Source organism: Nannobrachium achirus, assembly GCF_963921795.1.
Source record: "Nannobrachium achirus genome assembly, chromosome: 6".
Classification (NCBI taxonomy): Eukaryota; Metazoa; Chordata; class Actinopteri; order Myctophiformes; family Myctophidae; genus Nannobrachium; species Nannobrachium achirus.
Window position 1 is genome coordinate 18,802,451 of NC_137815.1, and position 26,525 is coordinate 18,828,975.

The 26,525-nt window shown below is 42.4% G+C and overlaps 1 protein-coding gene across 2 annotated transcripts in view; it reads left to right on the forward strand.

Moving 5' to 3' along the window:
* Nucleotides 1-26,525, forward strand: part of LOC308287451 (inositol 1,4,5-trisphosphate-gated calcium channel ITPR1-like) — a 190,134-nt gene that overhangs the window by 49,639 nt on the left and 113,970 nt on the right. For both annotated transcript variants that reach the window (XM_080728624.1, XM_080728623.1), the window contains exons 7-17: nt 925-1,023; nt 2,674-2,757; nt 3,840-3,986; nt 4,800-4,895; nt 5,815-5,859; nt 10,636-10,790; nt 16,749-16,848; nt 17,778-17,938; nt 18,826-18,967; nt 19,666-19,827; nt 23,402-23,574. In XM_080728624.1, the coding sequence (XP_080584750.1) occupies nt 925-1,023; nt 2,674-2,757; nt 3,840-3,986; nt 4,800-4,895; nt 5,815-5,859; nt 10,636-10,790; nt 16,749-16,848; nt 17,778-17,938; nt 18,826-18,967; nt 19,666-19,827; nt 23,402-23,574 (1,364 nt within the window). The remainder of the gene's footprint in view (nt 1-924; nt 1,024-2,673; nt 2,758-3,839; nt 3,987-4,799; nt 4,896-5,814; nt 5,860-10,635; nt 10,791-16,748; nt 16,849-17,777; nt 17,939-18,825; nt 18,968-19,665; nt 19,828-23,401; nt 23,575-26,525) is intronic.

Genomic DNA, 26,525 nt, shown 5'->3' on the forward strand with positions numbered 1-26,525 from the left:
GCAACGCACCTTCCGCTTTGCGGCGAGATCAAATCGTGACGCTACTCTCCTCTTGCACTGCTCTGGTCCCAACCAGCCAGGATTCCTCATTCATTACAAGGACAATATCAGTCACCTGAAGCAGAGACGTGTGTTAAATGGTAAATGGTGCATTTATATAGCCCTTTTCATCCAAGGCGCTTTACATAGATTGGGCATTACATTCAATTCACCCATTCACACACACATTCATTACATTCACCCATTCATTACATTCACCCATTCACACACACATTCATTACATTCACCCACCGATGGCGGAGGAAACCATGCAAGGCACCAACCTTCTCATCAAGAGCAACTCGGGGTTCAGAGTCTTAATCAAGGACTCTTCGACATTAACTCAGCGGGAGCCCGGGATCGAACTGGGAACCCTTCGGGAATCCTTCGTGCTCTAATGACGGTTTCTATACCACTGAGCTATGTCGTCCCTGTGTTTTCAATGAGTCTTGAAAACTAAAAGACACTCACACTCTGTGGGCTCCAGTCGTAGGATTAATTTTTTTATGTAATCTTATTTTTATTCAACCTGAGTGCTGCTGTGACATGTTTTGATCACTGATCATCATGTTTATATGTCATGTTCAGATAAAAGTAAGCCTTGCCGAGCCATGATTAGCCCTATTCATTCATTTATCTGTGATTCTCTGTACAGCACTTTGTAAACTCTGTTTTAAAAATGTGCTTCATAAATAAAGTGGATTGGATTGGATTGTGCTGTCTACGGGCACTCGTCCTTCGGGCTCGTGCCCGCGGCAACGCAGGCGGTCAAATAATCACGATCAACCCATACCATCTTGTGGGTTATAGCTTAATTATGGCAGGTTGTTATGTATCGATGTATTGATTATATATTGATTGTGTGTGTGTGTGCGTGTGTAACAGGTGGTGATAGGGGATAAGGTGGTCCTTAACCCTGTGAATGCTGGTCAGCCTCTTCATGCCAGCACTCACCAGCTGGTGGACAACCCTGGATGTAACGAGGTCAGTGACCCCTAACCTTTGACCCTAACCCTGGATGTAACGAGGTCAGTGAACCCTGACCCTAACTCTGGATGTAACCAATGATTGTTAAATTAGTAGGCTACATTCAAGGCACCTACCACTGACCCAGTGGCCATTTTAGCGTCTTTTGAAGGGCTGGCAAAAAAAGTAATCAGAGTAAATGTAATCCAAGTATCTCCTGTTTATTTTCACGATATTATTTTCTTTCAGTCACAGGACAGTTTTCTAACAATCGCAGGTCACAGTGCTTTCGGTAGAGAAGGCCGCGTTTTGAACATGAAGGTGATTTAAAAGTTAGATTAGGAGAAAAATGCACGTTTGTGCAGCAGCGTTACACTAGTGTGAATGAGGGAGACAGGACTTCCCGGTAACGTGATCTTGCTCTGCATTTCGGGAAATGGAGTGTTTCTCTTCACCGCGGTAGCTTTGTACAGTAGCTACAAGCGCGTTAACGGACACCGGGAGACAAGAGTTTGACGCGTTGACTTGTCGTGGACCTCCTATGAGTTAATAAAGCAGTGCAGTAAAAACAGCCTTCACTCCCCACAGAGCCATTAGACTAATCATTTATGTTGCAAACAAAATAAAAACAAATGAATATGAATATTTATTTTTTTCCAGCCACGACACCTGGGGTTTCTCTGTAGCGTACGCTAAGGTGCCAGCTCACTTCGCATGGTATCAAACACCACATACATGCGTATCTCCTTGTATGGGCTGTCCTGTCCGTGACATCAGCTGTGGTGATGTCGGTCTCTGCATACTTTCTATGACGTTAGTCCCGTGCTCATACGGACACTCATACATACAGATATACACACAAACCCTAAACCCTACTTCATCAACCATGCACGTCCAAACCTCAAACCCAAAACCTCAGACTGGAGCAGGTGTATCCATGAGTTAAATAGTTAGTTAGTTAGTTAATCTTGTCATTTAAAAAAATACAAACAATAATAACCCAACAGACTACATATATAGATAACTGTTGACCCAACAGGTGTGGGCTGAAGCAGAAACTTATTATACCCACGGCCACCCTGTTAACCCTTAAATTACTTAAAACAAAAAACATATTTTTTAACTCTTGATACAAAGCGACCTACAATAAGCAAGGACAGCACACTGTAATACGCCAATACATAAACATTAATTCATTAAATGCATAGAAATAGTCGTCTAAAAAACTTAAGTAGACCAAAGAACATATTCAAAACATACAATGGAAAACATCAATAGTGTGTACATGTAAGCTCTACACTGACATGGCTCTATATAAAGATGCTGTCTAACTGACATGGATGGTCATTGAGGGTAGGCAAGTGCTACGGTAAGTGCTATGGGCTATGGTGGAAGCTAGGGAGTGATGCAGTTACTAACAGTTATATTATGCAAGACCCTGCCTGAACATAATTCACTTCATAAAACAATTCATAATTCATTTCCAGTGTGTTCCAGTATATTCATGGGAACTGTGTGTGTGTGTGTGTGTGTGTGTGTGTGTGTGTGTGTGTGTGTGTGTGTGTGTGTGTGTGTGTGTGTGTGTGTGTGTGTGTGTGTGTGTGTGTGTGTGTGTGTGTGTGTGTGTGTGTGTGTGTGTGTGTGTGTGTGTGTGTGTGTGTGTGTCAGGTGAACTCGGTCAACTGTAACACCAGCTGGAAGATCGTCCTGTTCATGAAATGGGGCGACAACCAGGAAGTGATCCTGAAAGGGGTTTGTCTGTCTGTCTGTCTGTCTGTCTGTCTGTCTGTCTGTCTCTCTGTCTGTCTCTCTGTCTGTCTGTCTACTATTCAGACGGCTGCTACTCAAGACTTGTAAATAGACTAAGCCCCCATGCATGCTTCCACCCCCCCCCCCTTTTTTTTTTTTGCTTTTGTAATTGATGTTATCCTAGGTAAAGTACTGTGTTCTATCCGTCTGTCTGTCAATGTTGTATGAGATACATAAAGTGGTTCCTGTGTAAATAAGCCGTAAGGTTTTCTAGGATCTCCTTTTAGTTGACCTTGTACCAGTGATTTGTGCTGTCATGAAACTGTACTTTTTCCTATTGCAAACTGCTAATAAATTCTTCAATCAATCAAAAACTACCAGACTATTAAGTCTTTAACAGGTATTTTGACACTAAACAAAGTCTCTCAGAGACGGTGCGTAAACAGAGAATAAAACAAAGTTAGACACACACAAGAGGAACACTTTTATTTAAGCAACATTTGGCTCACATAGACCTTCTTCAGGCACCTATTTAAAAATCACACTTGTGTGAACTGAGCGATGGAGGCTGCGTGTGTGTGTGTGTGTGTGTGTGTGTGTGTGTGTGTGTGTGTGTGTGTGTGTGTGTGTGTGTGTGTGTGTGTGTGTGTGTGTGTGTGTGTGTGTGTGTGTGTGTGTGTGTGTGTGTGTGTGTGTGTGTGTGTGTGTGTGTGTGTGCGTGCGTGTGTATTTGTGTGTGTGAATGTGAGTGTGAGTGTGTCTGGCCTGGCCTGAACAACAGCGCCCCTCCCTTAACATGTGTGGTCAGAAAAGGTATAGCAGGCTACATACACCACAGGCTACAGACAGACAGACAGACAGACAGACACACATACATACATACATACACGGATACACACACGGCCACGCTATGGAGACGGTGTGACCACCGCTCAAAAAAAGAAATGTCACTTACCCTACCTTTAAACAATGTAATTTGGACCACAGTGGAATTTACTCGTCTTTCATTGTAAAAGTCTGTATAGAATTCAAGCAGGATTATGTATAATCTTTTCATAATCGTAATAAAGTGCTTCTCCCTCCAGGGAGACGTGGTGCGCTTGTTTCACGCCGAACAGGAGAAGTTCCTGACATGTGACGACCACCGCAAGAAACAATACGTCTTCCTGAGGACCACCGGACGCCAGTCAGCCACCTCCGCTACCAGCAGCAAGGCATTATGGGAGGTGGAGGTATGTGTGTACACTCACAGTTACAGACCTGTAAGGGTCCATTTGGTTCCATTTGTACACTCTCAGAGTTACAGACCCGTAAGTGTCCATTTGGTTCCATTTGTACACTCTCAGAGTTACAGAGCTGTAAGGGTCCATTTGGTTCCATTTGTACACTCTCAGAGTTACAGACCCGTAAGGGTCCATTTGGTTCCCTTTGTACACTCTCAGAGTTACAGAGCTGTAAGGGTCCATTTGGTTCCATTTGTACACTCTCAGAGTTACAGAGATGAGTTACAGAGCTGTAAGGGTCCATTTGGTTCCATTTGTACACTCTCAGAGTTTCAGACCCTTAAGGGTCCATTTCCATCTGTAAGACCAAACCTCATTGAACAACAAGATTGTCATGGCTTGATTTATGATGAAATTATGAAGTTTCTTCTTTTGGAACAAACAAAAAAAAAGTCTTGTATAAACAAGACAAAAATGCGGGTTTTGGAGAAAATTACATACATTATTTGTCCACACTGAAAGTAGACAAAATATATTTGTATTAGTATGTCCATGACGGGACGCACAGACATGCTGCAGGGGCCGCATGTGGCCCATGGGCCGCAGCTTGAATATCGCTGAAGTTATGGGAATCAGGATCTGTCTTCATCTCCATTTACTGTGTGTGTGTGTGTGTGTGTGTGTGTGTGTGTGTGTGTGTGTGTGTGTGTGTGTGTGTGTGTGTGTGTGTGTGTGTGTGTGTGTGTGTGTGTGTGTGTGTGTGTGTGTGTGTGTGTGTGTGTGTGTGTGTGTTTCTCTGTCTCCCCCTGGTGGTGGTGTCAGGTGGTGCAGCATGACCCCTGCAGAGGAGGAGCAGGATACTGGAACAGTCTGTTCAGGTTCAAACACCTGGCGACTGGGCACTACCTGGCAGCAGAGGTCAGTAAGGTCACAGGTCAGAGGTCATGTTCTATTAGACACCAGGCACGTGCACACATAGACATCAAAGGGGGCTTGAGCCCCTGCCCTTTTATCTGTCTGTAAAAAGTGCCCTCTCCAGACCATGAATGCAGCATTCAAGAGAACTGCCTTGTCCAAACTCTCCTGAACTTGAATGCAGGGTCTTATGTTGAAAGAATTGCTCTGTGTGTAGAAATCTCCAGTATTGACTTGATTATGCTTGGTTCAGTGTGGCATCAAAATTAGCAGACCTCCAAGCTCACAACGTGTCGCTTGGAGGTCTGCTATTTTCGATGTTTTCACCAAAAGGCCCTTTTAGAAATGTCAGCCCCTGCCTCTCTAACATCCTCTGCACGTCCCTGGTAGACACTACCTGGCTACAGAAGTTCTGTTAAAGGGGTAGTTCACCCCCAAAATGACATTTTCTTTTTCCATTGATTACTGACACCATAGAGACTTGAGTTCAATAATAGTTTTTTGTATTTGTCGTATTCCTGAGACAAAAAGGGTAAATGTACCATTGTACCCCCATTGATTTCGGAAGGGGACCCAAATTCCTCAAATTCATGATCGTTTGTGCAGCGTTTTGAGCTTGTAAGTTTTGCTACTTTTGCACATTTTGAGGTTTCCACCCGACAGACAGTTTATTCGCCTGTCATTAATTTCATGCTTGTTGATCATTATTTATCAGAATATCAGCACTGTAAAATAAACTGTTTTCTTTGTAGACTTCTAAAACAGGGGTCTTCGACGTACTCAGGCCAAGGACCCCTTAGTTGAGAGTGTGACTAAGACTAAGATTTGGAGGACCGCCTGTAGTAACTTTGAGGACCCTCCGTTGAATACCCTTTCTAAACGGTTGTTTTATTTAATATGTATATCTGTGTTGTTGCTTCAGGTGAATCCCGACTATGAAGAGGAATGTCTGGAGTCTCGCTCCTCAGTAAGCTTTAAACTTATTTATTTTTCCCTCATGAATTATTTTGTATTCCTTTTTCCCCACTGTGAACTGTAAGCTCCCATACCCTGAAACCTTCCACTGTGAACTGTAAGCTCCCATACCCTGAAACCTTCCACTGTGAACTGTAAGCTCTCATACCCTGAAACCTTCCACTGTGAACTGTAAGCTCTCATACCCTGAAACCTTCCACTGTGAACTGTAAGCTCCCATACCCTGAAACCTTCCACTGTGAACTGTAAGCTCCCATACCCTGAAACCACTGTGAACTGTAAGCTCCCATACCCTGAAACCTTCCACTGTGAACTGTAAGCTCCCATACCCTGAAACCTTCCACAAGCTGGGATATTTACCCTCTATTTCCCCTCTGATGGCAGAGAGGGAAAATGCTGATTAAATCAGTATGTCCATATATGGGCATTCCAACATGGCTTCATATAGATGACATCAGGGATTTCCATATATGGGCATAAAAGGGACGTCTTTGAGGATTGGTCACTCTTCATGTGACATCACTACAGGCAATATAAAAATCAAATCTCGGTTCGAAGTGAAGCGGTGAATCTTAGCATAGAATTGTCTGGAGAGCCGGGCCGGTATAATAGGTTTTTAAAAAATATATAAAAAGTCCTGCTTGCTGGTCTCTTAGTTGTTTGTCAACTGCATCCCTCTATAATTATTTCAGTTTCTGTTATCTTTGTGGCCTACTAAATTTTTCAACTTCTGCTCGATTTTCAATGTATTTACTCTTGTCTGCCTTAATGCTCCTTTTTACCATTCTGTTAGCATCTGTATATTCTTATTGTGCCTTTGCTTTTGCTCTTATGCGGCTATTTGTCATTGCTGCAATAGGTGAGACCTATTGCATGCACAAGACAGATAAAACCTGAAGGCCAAATTATCATGTGAAGCTTGACCAATCCTCAAAGTATCCATTCATCTGACCGGGAGGGACACCGCACACATATTCTGGACGTACAGGACAGATAAAGCCTATTCATTCTAAACTGAAATATGGACATGGGACACACATTTTGCTTTTTGAAAAAGCCTATTCATTCTGGACTGATATTTTGCACGTACGGGACAGGAAAAACCTGTTCATTCTGGCCTGGAGTGACCATATATGGACATGAGGTGACATACATTGTGTTTTTGAAAAACCCTGTTCATTCTGGACTGAGATCACCATATATGGTAATTAAACGGACATTCTGTTTTTGAAAAAGCCTGTTCATTCTGGACTAAAATGACCATATATGGGCGTGATACACACAAAGCCACTCATAGGAAGCGGTTTTCACCGCTTCAAAAAGGTGTTGTTCCCCAAATACGAATCAATTCTCTAACAAATCTGGTCCCAAGTGGAACCTACAATAGGACATATTTGGAGAGGACGCCCCCCCCCCCCTCATCCAGAAGGATCTTTGTTCAGGGTATTCTATTTTGATCCAAGCTGGTGCTATATACGGGAGAGTGTTTTTGCAGGTCTTTCAGTCCGAGTGTATGAAAAAAGGAACTTGGTTAAGCACCGTTGGTCTAGACTAAGACTAAATCAAACAATTCTGAAAAAAATAACACTGTGTTCATGTCAAGGTGCGGGTTCGTCCATATGTATGTATATATCATTTTGCCAGACAATCACCATGTTTACGTATTTATATCCATAATAATAGATTGTTCCCTTAAAAAACCTGCACTATTGACACGTTTCACACAGATTTAATGTCTTTGCTAAATAGTGACTATATCAATTTTGAATCATTGAATCGAATCGTATCGCCCTTAGCCAATATCGTCCATGTATCGTATTGTCAACCATGTATCGGGATGCGTATCGTATCGTTGAACCCCTATATATTCTATAATACAGTATAATATACTGTATAATACATATTATGTATTATCCATGCTGAGAGAAATTATGTATGTACTGGTCAGTGGCCAGCAGATGGCAATGCTTGACAGTGAGAATACATGTCAGATATAAAACTGTTCTGTGACCTCCTATCAGTGACATGAGGAGACGAATGTAAATAATGTTTAATCTCCTTTACTGAAGCACTGACTGATACAATATTACATAAATATTACATATCACTTTAAATGACATTGTTTATGTTCAAATACGTTTTAAATAGTCCTATAATATGATGGCAATCATATCATTTCAAATAGTTTTCATAAAAAGCTAAGATTTTCACGAGTACAGTAAAAATGCAATGTTTTTTTTTCATCAATAAATAAAATAAATATCTAAATAAAACAAATTTGTAAGAAGGTCATAATACTGCGTTGTGAGCTTGTAGATCTGCTATTAGTTTGCTGCTACTAGTTTGGGTCCACTGCTAAAAAATGCTATCTAGCTTCATGTATGGTCATTGGTGGTCACTGAGGGAAGGGGAGTGTTACAGTAGTGCTATGGGTTTAAGTGGAGTCTGAAAAGGTGATTCAGACCACGGCAGAAGCCAGGTAGTGAGTCTGTAGTTCTAATGGAAGCTAAGGAGTGAGTCTGTAGTTCTAATGGAAGCTAGGGAGTGAGTCTGTAGTTCTAATGGAAGCTAGGGAGTGAGTCTGTAGTTCTAAGTGCGACAGGGAGTTTATTCCACAGTTTGGGGGCCAGGAGGGCAAATTGTCTAGGACGAGTGGATTTTTTTCCTGGGGTTTTTTGTGAGGGTTCTGTCAGCATCCCTGTGTTGGCTGATCTGAGTGAACGGGTGGGGCTGTAGGGGTTGATCAGGTTTTGGGGGTATGGAGGAGCCGTACCTTTGGCTGCTTTGAAGGTCAGCATCAGTGTTTTGTATTCAGTGCGGGCCGCAACCGGAAGCCAGTGGAGGGAGCGGAGAAGGGGGGAGACATGTGAGAATTTGGGTGGGTTGAAGACCAGTCGTGCCGCGGCAGTTCTCACAACATACGCACATGCACGCACGCACGCACGCACGCACGCACGCACGCACACACACACACACACACACACACACACACACACACACACACACACACACACACACACACACACACACACACACAGACACAGACACAGACACACACACACACACACACAGCTCATACTATAGCTTCATTATAAAGACCATCTGTTGGGAAGGCTTGATAATATCAGGTCATGGGTTGTTCTCTTATTACATTAAACTACACCATTATACTGGCATGTATTGAATTGAATAAAGTCAGTAATTGGACCAAATCATTGTGGTTTGGTCAAAAGGTCTGTTTGAGCTGGGAATCTCCTCTGTCCCACTGCTAGCTCTGTAGCGATGGTAGCATGACCCTGCTTGCTCAGGGGTCTTCAACGTTTTCAGGCCAAGGACCCCCTAGTTGAGAAATATGAAGCAGGGTCCCCCCACAACCTGTTCATAGATTCCATATAGTTTCATTGTTTGACAGCACAATTATCAGCGTATGTTTGATTCAAGTAAATATTTGTTTGAACCATCAATACTTAATAAACTTGACCTTTCATTCTGTACTTAGTCTGCTTTTTTCCCCAATACACCAAAGCTCTTTGCCAAAAATAGCCTTTCTACAAGAGAGGTGTTTTGAGCTTGTAGTTTTTAGAACAATACTGCCTCATCAGAGTTGCTATGGTGACTTTATACATTGTGAGATAGCTGAATGTGTCCTTATGTTATCGTCACTTTACCCACATACGGCTCAAAGGAGTTAGGAGGTTTTTATATTATTATCACTTTACCCAAATACGGCTCAATGGAGTTAGGGGTTTTTTATATTATCATCACTTTACCCAAATACGGCTCAATGGAGTTAGGAGGTTTTTGTATTATCATCACTTTACCCACATACAGCTCAATGGAGTTAGGAGGTTTTTATATTATCATCACTTTACCCACATACAGTACAGCTCAATGGAGTTAGGAGGTTTTTATATTATCATCACTTTACCCACATACAGCTCAATGGAGTTAGGAGGTTTGTATATTATCATCACTTTACCCACATACAGCTCAATGGAGTTGTTTCTTTTTTATATTATCATCACTTTACCCACATACAGCTCAATGGAGTTAGGAGGTTTTTATATTATCATCACTTTACCCACATACTGTACAGCTCAATGGAGTTAGCAGGTTTTTATATTATCATCACTTTACCCACATACAGCTCAATGGAGTTAGCAGGTTTTTATATTATCATCACTTTACCCACATACAGCTCAATGGAGTTAAGAGGTTTTTATATTATCATCACTTTACCCACATACAGCTCAATGGAGTTAGGATGTTTTTATATTATCAGCACTTTACCCACATACAGCTCAATGGAGTTAAGCCCTTTGCACACAGGACAGTTGCGTTTTTTTTTTTCTCGTTTGCTGCATGAATAAAACGCTTTGGATTTGGTGTGCAATGCTGTCGGAATCGGCGCTGCGGATCCCAAAAGGAGTCATAAAAGGAGTGATGAGTTTTTTTACCGCATGCGACAAGACGCACAAATCGAACTGGGTTCGATTCGATCGAGAACAAAACGCACGGCCGTAGCCACTCGTCGCACGGCTAATTCGGATCCGGTATGCATGAGGTCGTAGAGAATCATTGTTTTCTTTTTAAAAAATTAAATTGTCCGTTTTATCCTTGCGGATAAACGCGCCTGTGTGCAAAGGGCTTTAGGAGGTTTTTCACTATTATGTGGTGAAAAGTTGTTTTGTCAATCATTGATTAGCATGAACAAGTCTCCTCTCCTCTCCTCTCCTCTCCTCTCCTCTCCTCTCCCCTCCCCTCCCAGCTGGACTCGGACCAGGAAGTGCACCGCGCCCGTATAAGGAATGTCCAGGACAAGGTCATGTACACGCTGGTGTCCGTGCCCGACGGAAACGACATCTCCTCCATCTTTGAACTTGACCCCACGACCCTGAGGGGCGGGGACTCACTGGTACCCAGGTAACACATTAACACGTTAGACTCACTGGTAACATGATGACAAATAAATACAACTCTCTATTAGGGCATTAACGAAAAAGTCGACAAGTCGACTCAGTCGACTTCATTACAAAAGTCGTCTCCCACCAGAGAAATTCAAAAGACTTTTTTTTTTCACAATTTGCTATTTTCAAAATTTCTGCCTCTAATATTTGACAATTTGGACAATGTTTAATTTGTCATTTTTGAGGTATTAAAAAGTCCTTAAATTGTCACTTTAGAAATGTGCAGATACCCTCTATACACTTAAACTTCATGTCGGTTTGTTTACAGTTGAGTGAGAAAACAATGTTTCACATTAAGTTAATCATCTGGGGACCCCCCAAAATAATCGGGGGGGTCGTGTGTGATGTGATGACGTCATCAAACGATAAAGTCGACTTCAACTCAACTTTTTACTGAGTCGAGTCGACTTGCAAAAATCACAAGTCGTTAATGCCCTACTCTCTGTTATGGTAGAAACAGTCTCTCAAATGTCCAAAGTGATACTGAGGTGGTAGGTTTGTGGTGTTGAGCTGCCTCCAGGTGTAGGAGACATGCTGTGGCTGTGCACAAGAGGGAGGGTGGGTTGGAACCTGGGGTGACAAGCTGCAGTCTCCTGGGATAGGGTTAGTAGTCCGGGAGGCAGACCCAGCCCTCATAATGTCCTCTGCTTACTTTTTTTCACTATTATTTCCTGTTAGCATATACCTTGGGCCATCACAAGTTCATACTGAACACCCTCAACTCGGGGCCGTTTGGTCGCAGGGGCCCAAAAACCCATTTTTTGGTACCTGTCTCTGGCGAAATTATGTAAATGTATAAAATAATTCACTAAAATTACATACATTGTCACACACGTATGAAATTTGGTATGGAGTGTCCTGACACATAGGGGTAAGTGGCAAAATAGGATTATAGTGCTTACTACCAATGTATTTTAAGATATCACCCTCAACATCCCCAGAAACACAATAAAATTGCTGTCCGCTTGACCAATTATCATCAAATATGATCATTTTTAAGCAGTTTATGTTGAATATAATGACCTCTCCTGTATATAGAAAACTTCCCACATTCATAAGCTTCAATTTGAGCCCAAGATGATCTTCTCATCTTGAGAATTACTGTTTCTGTAGCCAAAATACTGCACTATACCTCAAATCGGAGAAAATATAATATTCAGTCAGTAGCTTTACAGAAGCCTAGAATCCAACAATGGGTTCACAAGTACTGCTGTTTGAAGTTATAAACATGACAAATTATGTTTGATATGCACAAAATAGCTTTTTGCAAGACAATAATAATACAGTATAAAGAAAGTTCCCATGTGGGAGAGAGGTATGAAAAAGAACTAGCCGCATATATGCATGTATTCTAGACCACTGTAGTGCATCTATAGACCACTGTACCTCATACTATATATAGACCATTGTACTGTATCTATAGACCACATACATTGACCACTGTACCGTATCTACTGTATATATTACTACAGTATACTGCAGTGGTTCTCAACCTTTTCAGGCCGCGACCCCCAATATAATCATATTTTAACTGGGGACCCCCCACCCTGATGAGCACTTGAAATTTTAGGAGTTAGCATCATATTTAGTTTGACTCGATCTATTCCATTGTGAAAATAGCCGATCTACATGCTCAAGTTGCGAGGCGTTGTGAGCATATAGATCGTGAGCATGTAGATCTGCTATTTTACCAATGTTTGGCCAGAGGTACTAAAAAGGTCTTTAAAGTCCTTAAATTGTCACTTTAGAAATGTGCAGATACCCTATACACTTAGAATGTATGTTGGTCTGTTTACTGTTGAGTGAGAAAACAATGTTAACATTTAGCCTTTAACCCTAACCCACACTGGTATACTGCATCTCAACTCAGCACAACTCAAAATGTATTTATTAACCACATTTAACATGATCAGGTCATGCAAAGTGAACAAAACAAAACAATAGAATGTAAAAAGATAACAGCATAAAATACAAAGAAGAATACAAGGAACAAAAAGAAAACATCTGCACCAGTAAAGGAAAGGCATACTATTTTTGATTGAAAAATACCAATTGACTGCACAGCTCTGACGTGTAGGGGCAAGATATTCCTCAGCCTTGGGGCCCCCAGTCGGGGCAGTTGTGAAAATACAGTTGTCCACAAAATGCACTAGAGTGGTCTATAGAATATAGTACGGTGGTCTACAGATGCACTACAGTGATCTACAAAGGCACTAAAGTGGTAGATGTACTGTAGTACAGTGGTCTACATATCACAACAGTGGTCTACAGATGCACTAAAGTGGTCTACAGATGCACTACCTACTGTACCTACCACCATACTGCACACTTTATTTAACTACCTACAGTATCTACCACCAAACTGCATCCCTCATCTAACTACCTACCTACCGCCATACTGCATCTCTCATCTACCTACAGTACCTACCTACCACAAAACTGCATCCATCATCTAACATCCTACCTACCACCATACTGAATCTCTCATCTACCTGCCTGCCTGCCTGCCTATCTACCACAAAACTGCATCCCTCATCTAACTACCTACCAACCAACATACTGCATCCCTCATCTACTGCTGATGGGGGGATCATCTACTTGCATAACTTAAAGGACAACTCTGCCCTAAATAAACTTCTAGGCTCATTTTCCTACTTATATTGATCCCAAAAGACAATGGGCTCTATTAGGTAGAAATGCCCATGTTGTCCAGTTTCCACAGCAGAACCCAGCAGCTCTCATAGCATAGAGTGGAGCCTTGTGTTGTCCCAAACAAGCTACCACAATCTCATAAATGTTTTGGTGTGAGCATTCGGCACAAGTGCCAATCAAAGTGACTGTAATGGCCAATCACAGGGCATCTTTTCCGGGACTTGGCAAAAGACATAAAAGCATAACATCTGTTTATATTAGCAGAGTGTGATGGCTTGTATGTGTTTGTAACAACAACTAGAACCAGATTCATGAAAAATAAAAACACTTTTGACCACAACAAATATTGTGTAAAAGCTATCGCTTTTACGTACATTATTTGTTGTGGTCAAAAGTGTTTATAGTAGTATAGGCTTATAGTGCTTATAGGCTCCACTCTATGCTATGAGAGCTTACAGTACAGTACGGTACAGTACAGTACGGTACAGTACAGTACAGTAAGGTACAGTACAGTACAGTAAGGTACAGCACAGTACAGTAAGGTACAGTACACTAAGGTACAGTACAGCAAGGTACAGTACAGTACAGTACAGTAAGGTAGAGTACAGTAAGGTAGAGTACAGTAAGGTACAGTACAGTACAGTACAGTACAGTAAGGTACCGTACAGTAAGGTACCGTACAGTAAGGTACAGTACAGGAAGATAGAGTACAGTAAGGTACGGTACAGTACATTAAGGTAGAGTTAGGTACAGTACGGTACAGTACAGTAAGGTAAATACAGTAAGGTACAGTACAGTAAGGTACAGTACAGTAAGGTACAGTAGAGTACAGTAAGGTACAGTAGAGTACAGTTCATCGTTTAAATAACCCCCCCCCCCACACACACACACACACACACACACACACACACACACACACACAAACACAGGATATAGCTGCTCAGATTCACCGCTCCACGTCGAACCAATGTTTGATATTTGTATTGCAACAAGCCATTCTGAGCATATCAAACATATTTTTAATACCATTTAACAACATTTGCTTCCCTGCTAGTATTCATTTTTCATGTTTATAACTTCAAACAGCAGTACTTGTGAACCCATTGTTGGATTCTAGGCTTCAGTAAAGCTACTGACTGAATATTATATTTTCTCAGATTTGAGGTATAGTGCAGTATTTTGACTACAGAAACAGTAATTCTCAAGATGAGAAGATCATCTTGGGCTCAAATTGAAGCTTATGAATGTGGGAAGTTTTCTATATACAGGAGAGGTCATTATATTCAACATAAACTGCTTGAAAATGATCATATTTGATGATAATTTGTCAAGCGGACAGCAATTTTATTGTGTTTCTGGGGATGTTGAGGGTGATATCTTAAAATACATTGGTAGTAAGAACTATAATCTTATTTTGCCACTTACCCTTATGTGTCAGGATACTCCATACCAAATTTCATACGTGCGGGACAATGTATGTAATTTTAGTGAATTATTTTATACATTTACATAATTTCGCCAGAGACAGGTAGCAAAAAATGGGTTTTTGGGCCCCTGCGACCAAACGGCCCCGAGTTGGGGGTGTTCAGTATGAACTTGTGATGGCCCAAGGTATATGCTAACAGGAAATAATAGTGAAAAAAAGTAAGCAGAGGACATTATGAGGGCTGGGTCTGCCTCCCGGACTATAGGGTGTAGCTGGAAGAGAGGTGTGGATGGGTGAACTGGGTGAAAACATGATGAATGACCATCATTAAATTATGCACCTAACTCCCATTCAGCATGACCTAATTTGTCTTTTTCAGGGGAGGGGTATGTCTAAAGAAATCTGATTTGCAATAAAACTGTACTAGACTATCTCCACACAGTAAGTCTAAAGAATAGCCAAAAAAAACTAATATCCCCCAAAAATACAATTTCACAACAATCCATGTCTGCTTTAACCAGTGAAAAATAGCAGATATACAAGCTCACAGCGCGGCACCGAGTGCCGCCCTGCGAGCTTGTAGATCTGCAATTTTTGAAGAAGTTGTGAAAATGTGTGCAAATCTTTGAAAATATGTGTTTTCAAAGCGAACAATTGTAACTCAAATTTTGCTTCTGGGTGGTCCCTGGAACTAAATATTTTGAGATGGAGGTCCGTAGCCAAATACATATCATTTTGGGGGTCCTTCACATGAAAAAGTTTGAGAACCACTGACATAGTAGTCTCTCCAATTAAGTGAAAAGGACCTTTTCTTTGACAATGGCTAGCCAGATTGCTGACATAGAAACATAGGTTTTTCAAAAAACCTTAGAAGGATTCAAAAGACACTTATAGAATCAGGTCAAAATTCTAATTCTCACGATTTTTCTAAAATCAGATCTACAAGCTCGCAGCGTGGCACTCGGTGCCGCGCTGTGAGCTTGTATATCTGCTATTTTTCAATAGTTAAAGCATAAAATAATGATACACAATAACGTGTACCCGTTGTAAATGGGTGGGAGACCCTAATGATAAGAAAACAACATAGTTGTGTTTGGTTCTACCTCAGGAATAACCTGACTTTCGCCAGATGGTTTGCAGCATTGCTTATGCCTGCATAACGCTCTGCTTCTACCATCTGGACTCGGTCCAGCACAACCGATGTAAGGGGCGGGCCATTTTTTAAAATTCTAAAGCAGGTGATTGGATATGGCCGTGCCAACTCCAACGACTCATATTGGCCTGTCTGCATGACGTTGCACCCAGAATCCGCCTCCTGGGTTTCCACGTGGTCTGCAATCAGACTCTATTGGCTCAGAGCCGCTCAGAGCCCGCCCATAGCTGCCGCTGATTGGTCCGGCCAGGGACATTCCGAAGGGAACCCCTCCTCCGCAAGTGAACCCAGATGGTAAAGCAATGCATAAGCAATGCTGCCACCATCTGGCGAAAGTCAGGTAACCTCAGGAAGGGGTATCTCAAAAGCTAAGGCCTTTTTTGAGGACTTGGCTGCAGGACTACCAGGACCTTCTAGCTGTGAGGCGACAGCGCTACCAACTGTGCCCCCAACCACAGTTTCTAACAACAAGCAAACCGTTGTGGCCTTAATCACTACACTAACCATATTTACTACAATGACAACCTTGTTTTGACATGATCTGTGTGTGTGCGTGTGTGTGTGTGTGTGTGTGTGTGTGTGTGTGTGTGTGTGTGTGTGTGTGTGTGTGTGTGTGTGTGTGTGTGTGTGTGTGTGTGTGTGTGTGTGTGTGTGTGTGTGTGTGTGTGTGTGTGTGTGTGTAGGAACTCGTACGTGCGTCTCAGACACCTGTGCACCAACACGTGGGTCCACAGCACCAACCATCCCATCGACAAGGAGGAGGAGAAACCTGTCATGCTGCGAGTGAGTGGAGCCTTCACTACTATTATACCCATTATATAACTTTAGTTCACTAGTACTATTATCACTATTATATAAACCTTAGTTCACTACTATTATACCCATTATATAAACCTTAGTTCACTACTATTATACCCATTATTTAAACCTTAGTTCACTACTATTATACCCATTAAATAACTTTAGTTCTCTACTATTATACCCATTATTTAAACCTTAGTTCACTACTATTATACCCATTATATAACTTTAGTTCACTAGTACTATTATCACTATTATTTACACCATAGTTCACTACCATTATCACCATTAAACCAGTAAGACTCCCTAATCGGGAGATAAGCGACAACAAACTTTAGCAAAGGCAATGATAGCCAATCAGGAGGGAATCTGGGAAATGGGACAGATCCATGTTGAAGACATGACTGTAGAGATACTGTCTATACCGCTTTGCATGATTTTAGATCAAAATCTGTAGGAGCAGTGTCCACAAATGTGTTTTGCAAAAATCGGCCTCATGGTGGCGCTAGAAGAGGAGCATGTGAGAAATCAGGTTGTGGTTTGCCAGCCAAGGAGTGTGTGTGCAAATGTTGGCATGGATAGGGGCGACGGTGGCAGAGATAAGAGTAGGGGCAAAAGTGTGACGTGACGGACAGACGGAGGGACAGACAGACTAACTGACTGACTGACGGAGGGACAGCGGGTGGAGGTTTTCATAGTAACTTTCGACCTGATGGTCGCAATTATCCCCATTAATAACTCATTGACTGCCCAGGCCAGAGTTTCCAGAGCTATTAATCAATTAGATTTTATTAAAAACAATCCAAAGTTGGATCGCCGCTCCGCGGAACCTTAGTGCCCCAAAGATAGTGGAACCGGATCTGTGTTTTCACTGTGACAGCAGACAATAATAAACAGCTGTTTATTCAAAGATCGGGACGTCTACGCTCAAAGAGGACAAGGAGGCCTTCGCCATCGTGCCCGTCTCGCCCGCTGAGGTCAGAGACCTGGACTTCGCCAATGATGCCAGTAAGGTTCTGGCGTCCATCGCTGGCAAGCTGGAGAAAGGAACCATCACACAGAATGAGAGGAGGTACAGTATGTACAGTATGTCTGTAGATGTTTACTGTATAATTACAGTACAGAATGAGAGGAGGTAGGTCTATGTTTACTGTATAATTACTGTACAGAATGATAGGAAGTAGGTCTATGTTTACTGTATAATTACTGTACAGAATGATAGGAGGTAGGTATATGTTTACTGTATAGTTATACTGTACAGAATGATAGGAGGTAGGTCTATGTTTACTGTATAATTACTGTACAGAATAATAGGACGGTAGGTCTATGTTTACTGTATAATTACTGTACAGAATGAGAGGAGGTAGGTCTATGTTTACTGTATAATTACTGTACAGAATGATAGAAGGTAGGTCTATGTTTACTGTATAATTACAGTACAGAATAATAGGACGGTAGGTCTATGTTTACTGTATAATTACAGTACAACTTAATCATGTTGTTGTTGTTGGACAGAAACCTTGTATCTCCATAAATAAATGAATGCACTATTTTGTCCTACAAGAGTGTTGCGCAAAAGTGCAGAAATAGCTGATCTATAAGTCAATGGGTTATTTCTGCTATTATTGATGAATCTATTGGAAAGTCAAAATGAAAGTGGTTCAGTCTGTTTGCCTGACAGGGACATGGGGTTTACAAATCGAAATGTTTTGGCCGAATGTTGCCTGTTTTCTGTGGACGTTCCCCTTGTGTGACATCATGACGAGAACAGGTACACGTGGTCCTCTCCATGCTGCTTCATTTGTTTGTGTGTGTGTGTGTGTGTGTGTGTGTGTGTGTGTGTGTGTGTGTGTGTGTGTGTGTGTGTGTGTGTGTGTGTGTGTGTGTGTGTGTGTGTGTGTGTGTGTGTGTGTGTGTGTGTGTGTGTGTGTGTGTGTGTGTGTGTGCGCGTGCGTGCAGAGCAGTCACCAAGCTCCTGGAGGACCTGGTCTTCTTCGTGGTGGACATCCCCAACAACGGCCAGGACGTCCTGGAGGTCATGGTCAACAAACCCAACCGAGAGAGACAGAAGCTGATGAGAGAGCAGAACATCCTCAAACAGGTAGGAGAGAGATGGAGGACCACCAGTAGAACATCCTCTAGTCTAGAACATCCTCAAACAGTTAGAACATCCTCTCTAGAACATCCTCAAACAGGTAGAACATCCTCTCTAGAACATCCTCAAACAGGTAGAACATCCTCTCTAGAACATCCTCAAACAGGTAGAACATCCTCTCTAGAACATCCTCAAACAGGTAGAACATCCTCTCTAGAACATCCTCAAACAGGTAGGAGAGAGATGGAGGACCACTACAATGCAACACTTCTAAACTATTAATTATTTATTATGCTGCTTTCACATGCCAGATACAAAAGATACAGATGTACCAGTCCTGTTATGATGGAAAAATATCAATATGCAGTAATATGAAGTCAACAATTTATTGAAGATTGCAGCAACAGGGAAACAGCAACAGAGAAACAGCATACAGAGCCCTGGCCCGCCTGCCAGAGCTTTGCCCTCTGGGGCAGAAGCCTCCTGAATATGGGACACCTCTTATACACATAGATGCTCTCCATGAATGGGAATAGAATACGTACATGAACATGCTATACTGTGTGTGTGTGTGTGCGCGTGCGTGCACTGTGTGTGTGTGTGTGTGTGTGTGTGTGTGTGTGTGTGTGTGTGTGTGTGTGTGTGTGTGTGTGTGTGTGTGTGTGTGTGTGTGTGTGTGTGTGTGTGTGTGTGTGTGTGTGTAGATCTTCAAGCTGCTGCAGGCTCCGTTCACAGACAGCAGCGGGGACGGCCCTATGCTGCGATTGGAGGAGCTGGCCGACCAGAGACACGCCCCCTTCAGACACATCTGTCGTCTATGTTACCGAGTGTTACGACACTCACAGCAGGACTACCGTAAGAACCAGGTAAATACTGTTAAATACTGTAAATATACTGTTAAATACCTGTTACCGAGTGTTACGTCACTCACAGCAGGACTACCGAAAGAACCAGGTAAATACTGTTAAAATAATGTAAATATACTGTTAACTACCGTAAGAACCAGGTAAATACTGTTAAATACTGTAAATCTACTGTTAAATATATATACACTGTAAATACTATGTTACTGAGTGTTACGTCACTCACAGCAGTACTATCGTAAGAACCAGGTAATATACTGTTAACATACTGTTAACATACTGTTAAATACCGTACGAACCAGGTAAATACTGTGTTACCGAGTGTTACGACACTCACAGCAGGACTCGTAAGAACCAGTTAAATACTGTTAAGACATGGGATGCCTAACATGTCCAGGAACATGATAACGACCCACGCACACAACGTGCATGGCGCCACCAAAAATCAGATAAATACAATAGGAAAAAGCCTTGACATTTATTATTCATTGAAAAACTGTGGCAGCATAAGTGTTAAGGCGCAGGCATCTGGTTTATCCCTCACAATAATGGTCATCCAACACAACCCAATAGTGCAGGGCCAAACAATAAGTGTCCATAGTTAGTTCAAATAAATCAAGAAACTTAAGAAATGTGAGTAGTTTTTATCTTTAAATCCAGACAGTTTGGCTCCCACTCCCAGCCAGCTGTCTCGTTGTGATGAGATTAACACGCTATGGAATGTAAAGATCACATCTGACACACGAGAAATAAATGAAAAATGGATGGAGCCCGCACACCAGATAAGGTACAAAAAGACTTTCTTTATTTGGACAACGTTTCGATCTATTCAGATCTTCATCAGGTCAGGTCATGACCTGATGAAGATCTGAATAGATCGAAACGTTGTCCAAATAAAGAAAGTCTTTTTGTACCTTATCTGGTGTGCGGGCTCCATCCATTTTTCATAGTATTTTTTAGCCCAGCACCCACCAGTCGATGTGCGTTGTCTATTTTCTTTTACACGAGAAATAAATGAAATAAACCAGAAGAAACATGCTTTTATAATTGAATGTCCTGTTGATGGTTGTCAGGCCCGCTCACTTAACCCTCGTCCAATCCAAGCACAGCAGATGTACAGGAACGGCCATATATAGACGTACAGGAACAGCCACAGATGGCTACAGTGTGCTGTTTGACTCTTTCTGCTGCACGTGATGCAATGATCACCCAGTGTTCACATGATGGACAGTACATTCACAATGGGTCAGTGTTCACATGGACAGTTTACACAAGGACAGTTTTGAGCATTTTTTTTAGCACTTCTGAGCATTTTTTTTTTCAGTTTTGAGCATTATTTATTCATTTCATTTCTTTACTCGAGTCTGTTTTCCAGTGCTTTATGTTATATATACATTTTTATACTTCAATTTCTCAGAGCCAAATATTGTAGTTTTACTCCACAGTTGTAGCGTGTGTAGATTGGGATTATGATTTACAAAAACATTGATTCTGATTGAAGACTATTAGAAAAGGTTACAGTTTCATGACAGTACAGTTCTCTGGTACAAGGTCAACTAAAAGCATACCTCAAAAAAAGCGTTTGGACTTGTTTCAATTGGGGTCATTGTAAATACATTACAATACAAATACAATATACAAATTAATCATTAATCATATTATATTAATTAGAATTAGAACAAATGCATATCAAATATCTAAATACTGAATCAAGCAACTTAAAAACCGTCTGGGTTGAAACTCAACAGCAGAGTAGACGTTAAAATGACCCCCGAACAATGTTTGGAAGTTTAATATCCCTTTAAGAGTACGTCTTGCACTACTCTTCCCGTCTCACAGCCCTACCGTATATCACATCTTCCTCTGACAGATTGAGGTAATTCCAGAGTCATGGCTTCGTTAGAGTCGACAGGGAAACAACGAGAGCATTTCTGCTGATCACAGATGGCCGCTCAGAGAGCTCTGATTGGCTTGACGACCTTAATTATCCCTCCATCAACCAATTCATTAACCAATTAATTAACCAATTAGAGCAATAGCGCTGTGAGTCTCACTTCATGGAGGGGAAGTTCTGTCTGTCCAGTGAAAACCTCACAATGTCCTAAACCGTTACTTCTCAGGAGGATTTTAATTTAAAAATCACACCCGTGTGAACTGAGCGGTGGTCGTGGGGGGGGGGGGGGGGTGTCTGTGTGTGTGTGTGTGTGTGTGTGTGTGTGTGTGTGTGTGTGTGTGTGTGTGTGTGTCTGGCCTGGCCTGGCCTGAACAACAGCGCCCCTCCCTTAACATGTGTGGTCAAAAAAGGTACTTCAGGCTACATACAGACACGCACACACGCACGCATACACACACGGCCACGTATAGGAGACGGTGTAACCACCGCTCAAAAACAAAAAGTAGCAGATCTACAAGCTCAGAACGTGTCGTTCAGCTTGTAGATCTGATACATTTGATGCTTTTGTTTGACGCTGTATATTTACCAAAAAAAAATAAAAGTTAAAATATGGAGACAAGAGTTTCAATACCACACATCTAATAAACAGCAGTTACACATTATGGACTGGATAGTATTATTATATTTGTTTTATTATTTACTCTCTTTTATAACGATCATCCAAAGGAAGACTAACCCAAAAAAAAGGGGAAAAAAAGGTAAACAGCAGGAGGTACAGTCAGATGTTTAGGCGATAAGGACAACACCCAGAAGTCCTGGGTCTTAACGACCGCACACCCAAGACAGTAACAGAGGTTTCTTTATTATACAGCTGACAACGTTTTGATCCACTGTGACCTGAAGAAGATCCACGGTGGGTTTGAAACGTTGTCAGTTTTGTAATAAAGAAGTACAGTTTTCATAACGTGACATTTAAAAACTTCACACGTCCCGCCTTTGGCAAGACGGTAGACTTTCAGGGGATTCGCAGAACATTGAGCTTGTAGATCAGCTTTTTTTTTTTCTATTGGTATGACCTTCTCTGACTTTTTAGTTTTTTTTTTCTCTGAAGTTTAAATCTGCTTTTTAATGGGAATGGAGTTGTTTCTTTGCAAAGAAAAGAAACCTGTGGAAAAAATGCATTTGCAGGAACTCTTCAGGAAAAGAGCGGTGAATACCGACGAGTTGAAACTGTAGAGTTATAATAAGTATAGAGAGGGCACCAGATATCCCCGCCCATCCACTTGCATTGAGTTGCTCACCCAGCGCATGAAGCCACATTTCACCCCTTCTTCCAGTTGTAAAACGTGACGTAGTGGGGCCTAAGTGACACGTTTTGCGTCATAGGGTTTGTTCATGGATGCGCCGGGGCTCCAAGTCATGAACGAGCAGTCAATTCAAAGGAGCCGAGATGTTTCTGGCCCCATCTGTAAAAAGCTGCAGTACCTCAAACGGCAACCATGTCATTTTGGCTTCAGCCCTCCCCCTGGTGTCTTGGGGCTTGGTTGAAACAGCACATCTGTATCTTCTACCATCTTTTACAGCCAAATCCAAACCAATAATAACCTATGAGTGTTTATTTTCCTGGTGTTCAGGAGTACAGTTCAATAATAACCTATCAGTGTTTATTTTCCCGGTGTCCAGGAGTACATCGCCAAGCAGTTCCGCTTCATGCAGAAGCAGATCGGTTACGACGTCCTGGCTGAGGACACCATCACCGCTCTGCTGCACAACAACCGCAAGCTGCTGGAGAAACACATCACCGCTGCCGAGATAGACACCTTCGTTAGTCTGGTCCGCAAGAACAGAGAACCCAGGTAATAGACACTTTCACTATGGTCTACAAGAACAGAGAACCCAGGTAATAGACACCTCCTAGAACAGAGAACCTAGGTATTAGACACTTTCACTATGGTCTACAAGAACAGAGAACCCAGGTAATAGACACCTCCTAGAACAGAGAACCTATTAGACACCTTTGTTAGCCTGGTCCGCAAGAACAGAGAACCCAGGTAATAGACACCTCCATTATGGTTTGCAAGATTAGAGAACCCAGGTAATAGACACCTTCACTATGGTCTGCAAGAACAGAGAACCCAGGTAATAGACACCTCCATTATGGTTTGCAAGATTAGAGAACCCAGGTAATAGACACCTTCACTATGGTCTGCAAGAACAGAGAACCCAGGTATTAGTCACCTCCCAGAACAGATAACCCAGGTAATAGACACTTTCGTTTGCCTGGTCCGCAAGAACAGAGAACCCAGTTTTGGACACCCTCATTAGCCTGGTCCACAAGAACAGAGAATCCAGGTATTAGACACCTCTAGAACCCAGAACCCAGGTATTAGACGCCTCTAGAACCCAGAACAGAGGTATTAGACACCTCTAGAACCCAGAACCCAGGTATTAGACACCTCCTAGAACCCAGGTATTAGACACCTCTAGAACCCAGAACCCAGGTATTAGACAGAACCAGTGGTTTTCAAACAGTTGTGTCTCATGTCACTCCTTTAAATAGGTTTCAGCGCTGGTTGTAGCTCTGTGAGTCACGTTTTGTGACATCCCCTCGCCCTCTAGGCAATAGTGGCGTTTCCATAAACTTAATCGAATTAGGGAAGCGAATTATCAGAAATACGTATTAAGACAAAGCGAATTTAGCATGTTTCCATTTGCGGGTGTCATTCGAATTAGCGACGTCGCAAGAGTTGATCGGGCTGATTTTTATCAGACCGAACCTGAGCACTGCACCGTCTGGCGTCTGCACGTCTGACTGCTGTGACTCGGACGCTGTCTAGTAGTGGGAAGAAGGTGTTATCATCATCATGGCCCCAAATAACTTTTAAATACAATTGGCGACGAGTCTCTTACGAAATTGGCAAGAGTTCCTCTCAATACATAAAGCTACCGGTTCACCGGGAAAACCGCGGTCGCGTCGCTGCAGTTGCACAGTGCATGTTTTAGCGTCCTCTGGAAGGTCAGGTGGCCGATCTGCAAGCTCTCAACACGGCGCGGAGACGTGGATGCGAGCTGCTGCATATATCTATGAGCTGCTGTGCCTGTGAGCTTGTAGATTGGGCACGTCAGGCACGCAACACCGTGGGATGGGATGAGGAAGGGTTCGCTCGCCACCGATGGCTTGAGGTGAAAACGGGAGGAATTTACACATGGTCCGTGTCACTCCGTGTGTACCGAGGTTTGTTTTGTGGGCTGAATTTTTCAGACCGAGAGACGTGAGGGCACTGCTGTGACTCGCTGCACACGCATCCCGATTCCCGACCCAGAGCCAGTCGCGACGCACCGCCGCGGAGAAAGTGCGGCCGGCGGGAGCACAGAGCAAGCGACCCCGGCCGGGGCGCCCCGAGTCCCCGAGCCGAGGCGGCCGCCCCCCCGCCTGGTTGAGTCCTCCGGGCAGACTGCATCCTGCAGCGTCGCAGATGCGAGCTTGTACGGCCACTTTTTCCACGCGCAACGCGGTGTGATGACGAAGGGACACTCCGTGTGTAACAACCGATTTGTTTTGTGGGCTAACGCTATACAATGGACGTTAATTAAGCGGCGGGGGAAAGTGTTATTGGAGGACGATATGGACCAGAACGTCATATTTTATTCGCATTTATTGTCTGACCCGTTTCCATTCACTTAAGCGAATTTAGTTTATTCGATTAACCCTCAAAATCCTCCTCCTCCAAGCGTATTATCTTTTTTGCGGATAATGAAAGTTTATTCGCAAATTGAAGTGTTTCCATAAAAAGATTTTGCGATTAAGCCGTTAATGCGCAAAAAGTAGCTTTATGGAAACGCCACTAATGTTTAATATAGGATAACATAATAACATCATCTGCATCTAAACATAGTGCAGCTTTTTGGAACACATGACGTGCGTTAAATTCCAAATGATCCATGGAATGTGGATGTGCGTGCGTGCGAGGCCCTCACTGTTGTTGTTTGTACGTTTTAATGTAAGTCTGGCGCTACTTTCAACGTCTAGAATGTTTAATGTGAGTCTGCTGAATGGTTTTAATGGAAGTCAGGTGCGTTGTGCTTTATTTAAGTCTGGTGATTAAATGGATGAATGGATGGATGAAAGATGGATGGATGGTTGCCCCAGTGGAATGTTTTGCTCATTGGACAGATGGACACGCTAATCACACGTGTTAAAAGGAGTACATTGTTTGGCTGCAGCTTGAAGATATGTATATCTATATATTATACAGTATGTGGTACATGTAATTGAATTCTGCCAGCATGTTTAATTGATGTTAGCATCATGTGCTAACATCACACAGGTGGTTTCTTAACTTCTCACGCACGTTGACAGTTCGTTAGCAGAAGGTAAAAAATGAATCTTGAAAGAGAACAAAAAAAAAATCTAATCTTTTTGATTTAATCTGCCGATGACATCTTTACTTGTGGGTTTGTACTGTAGATCTACATATTTTTGTGACAAATTATTGAAAATGGGAAATACTTAAAGGCCCGCTGTCAGCCCCGAAATTATAATAGTATGATCCAGTAGGTCACGTGGTCTATTTGAAAACACTTTGAATCAAAATTTCTCATCGCCCGCAGCGTAGCACCCTCCACTGCCCGCCTACCAATACCAGCCGGGGAGCTTATTGTAGGCTACAAGTTACTTTATACTACTGTTTACACCACAGTTAACGGCGACGGCACCCTCTACAGGGGAGAGCTCCGGAAATCGGTCTATAGATCTACCTGTCCTAATGTCTACTTATGGTTCTATAGGTTCCTAAACTACCTGTCA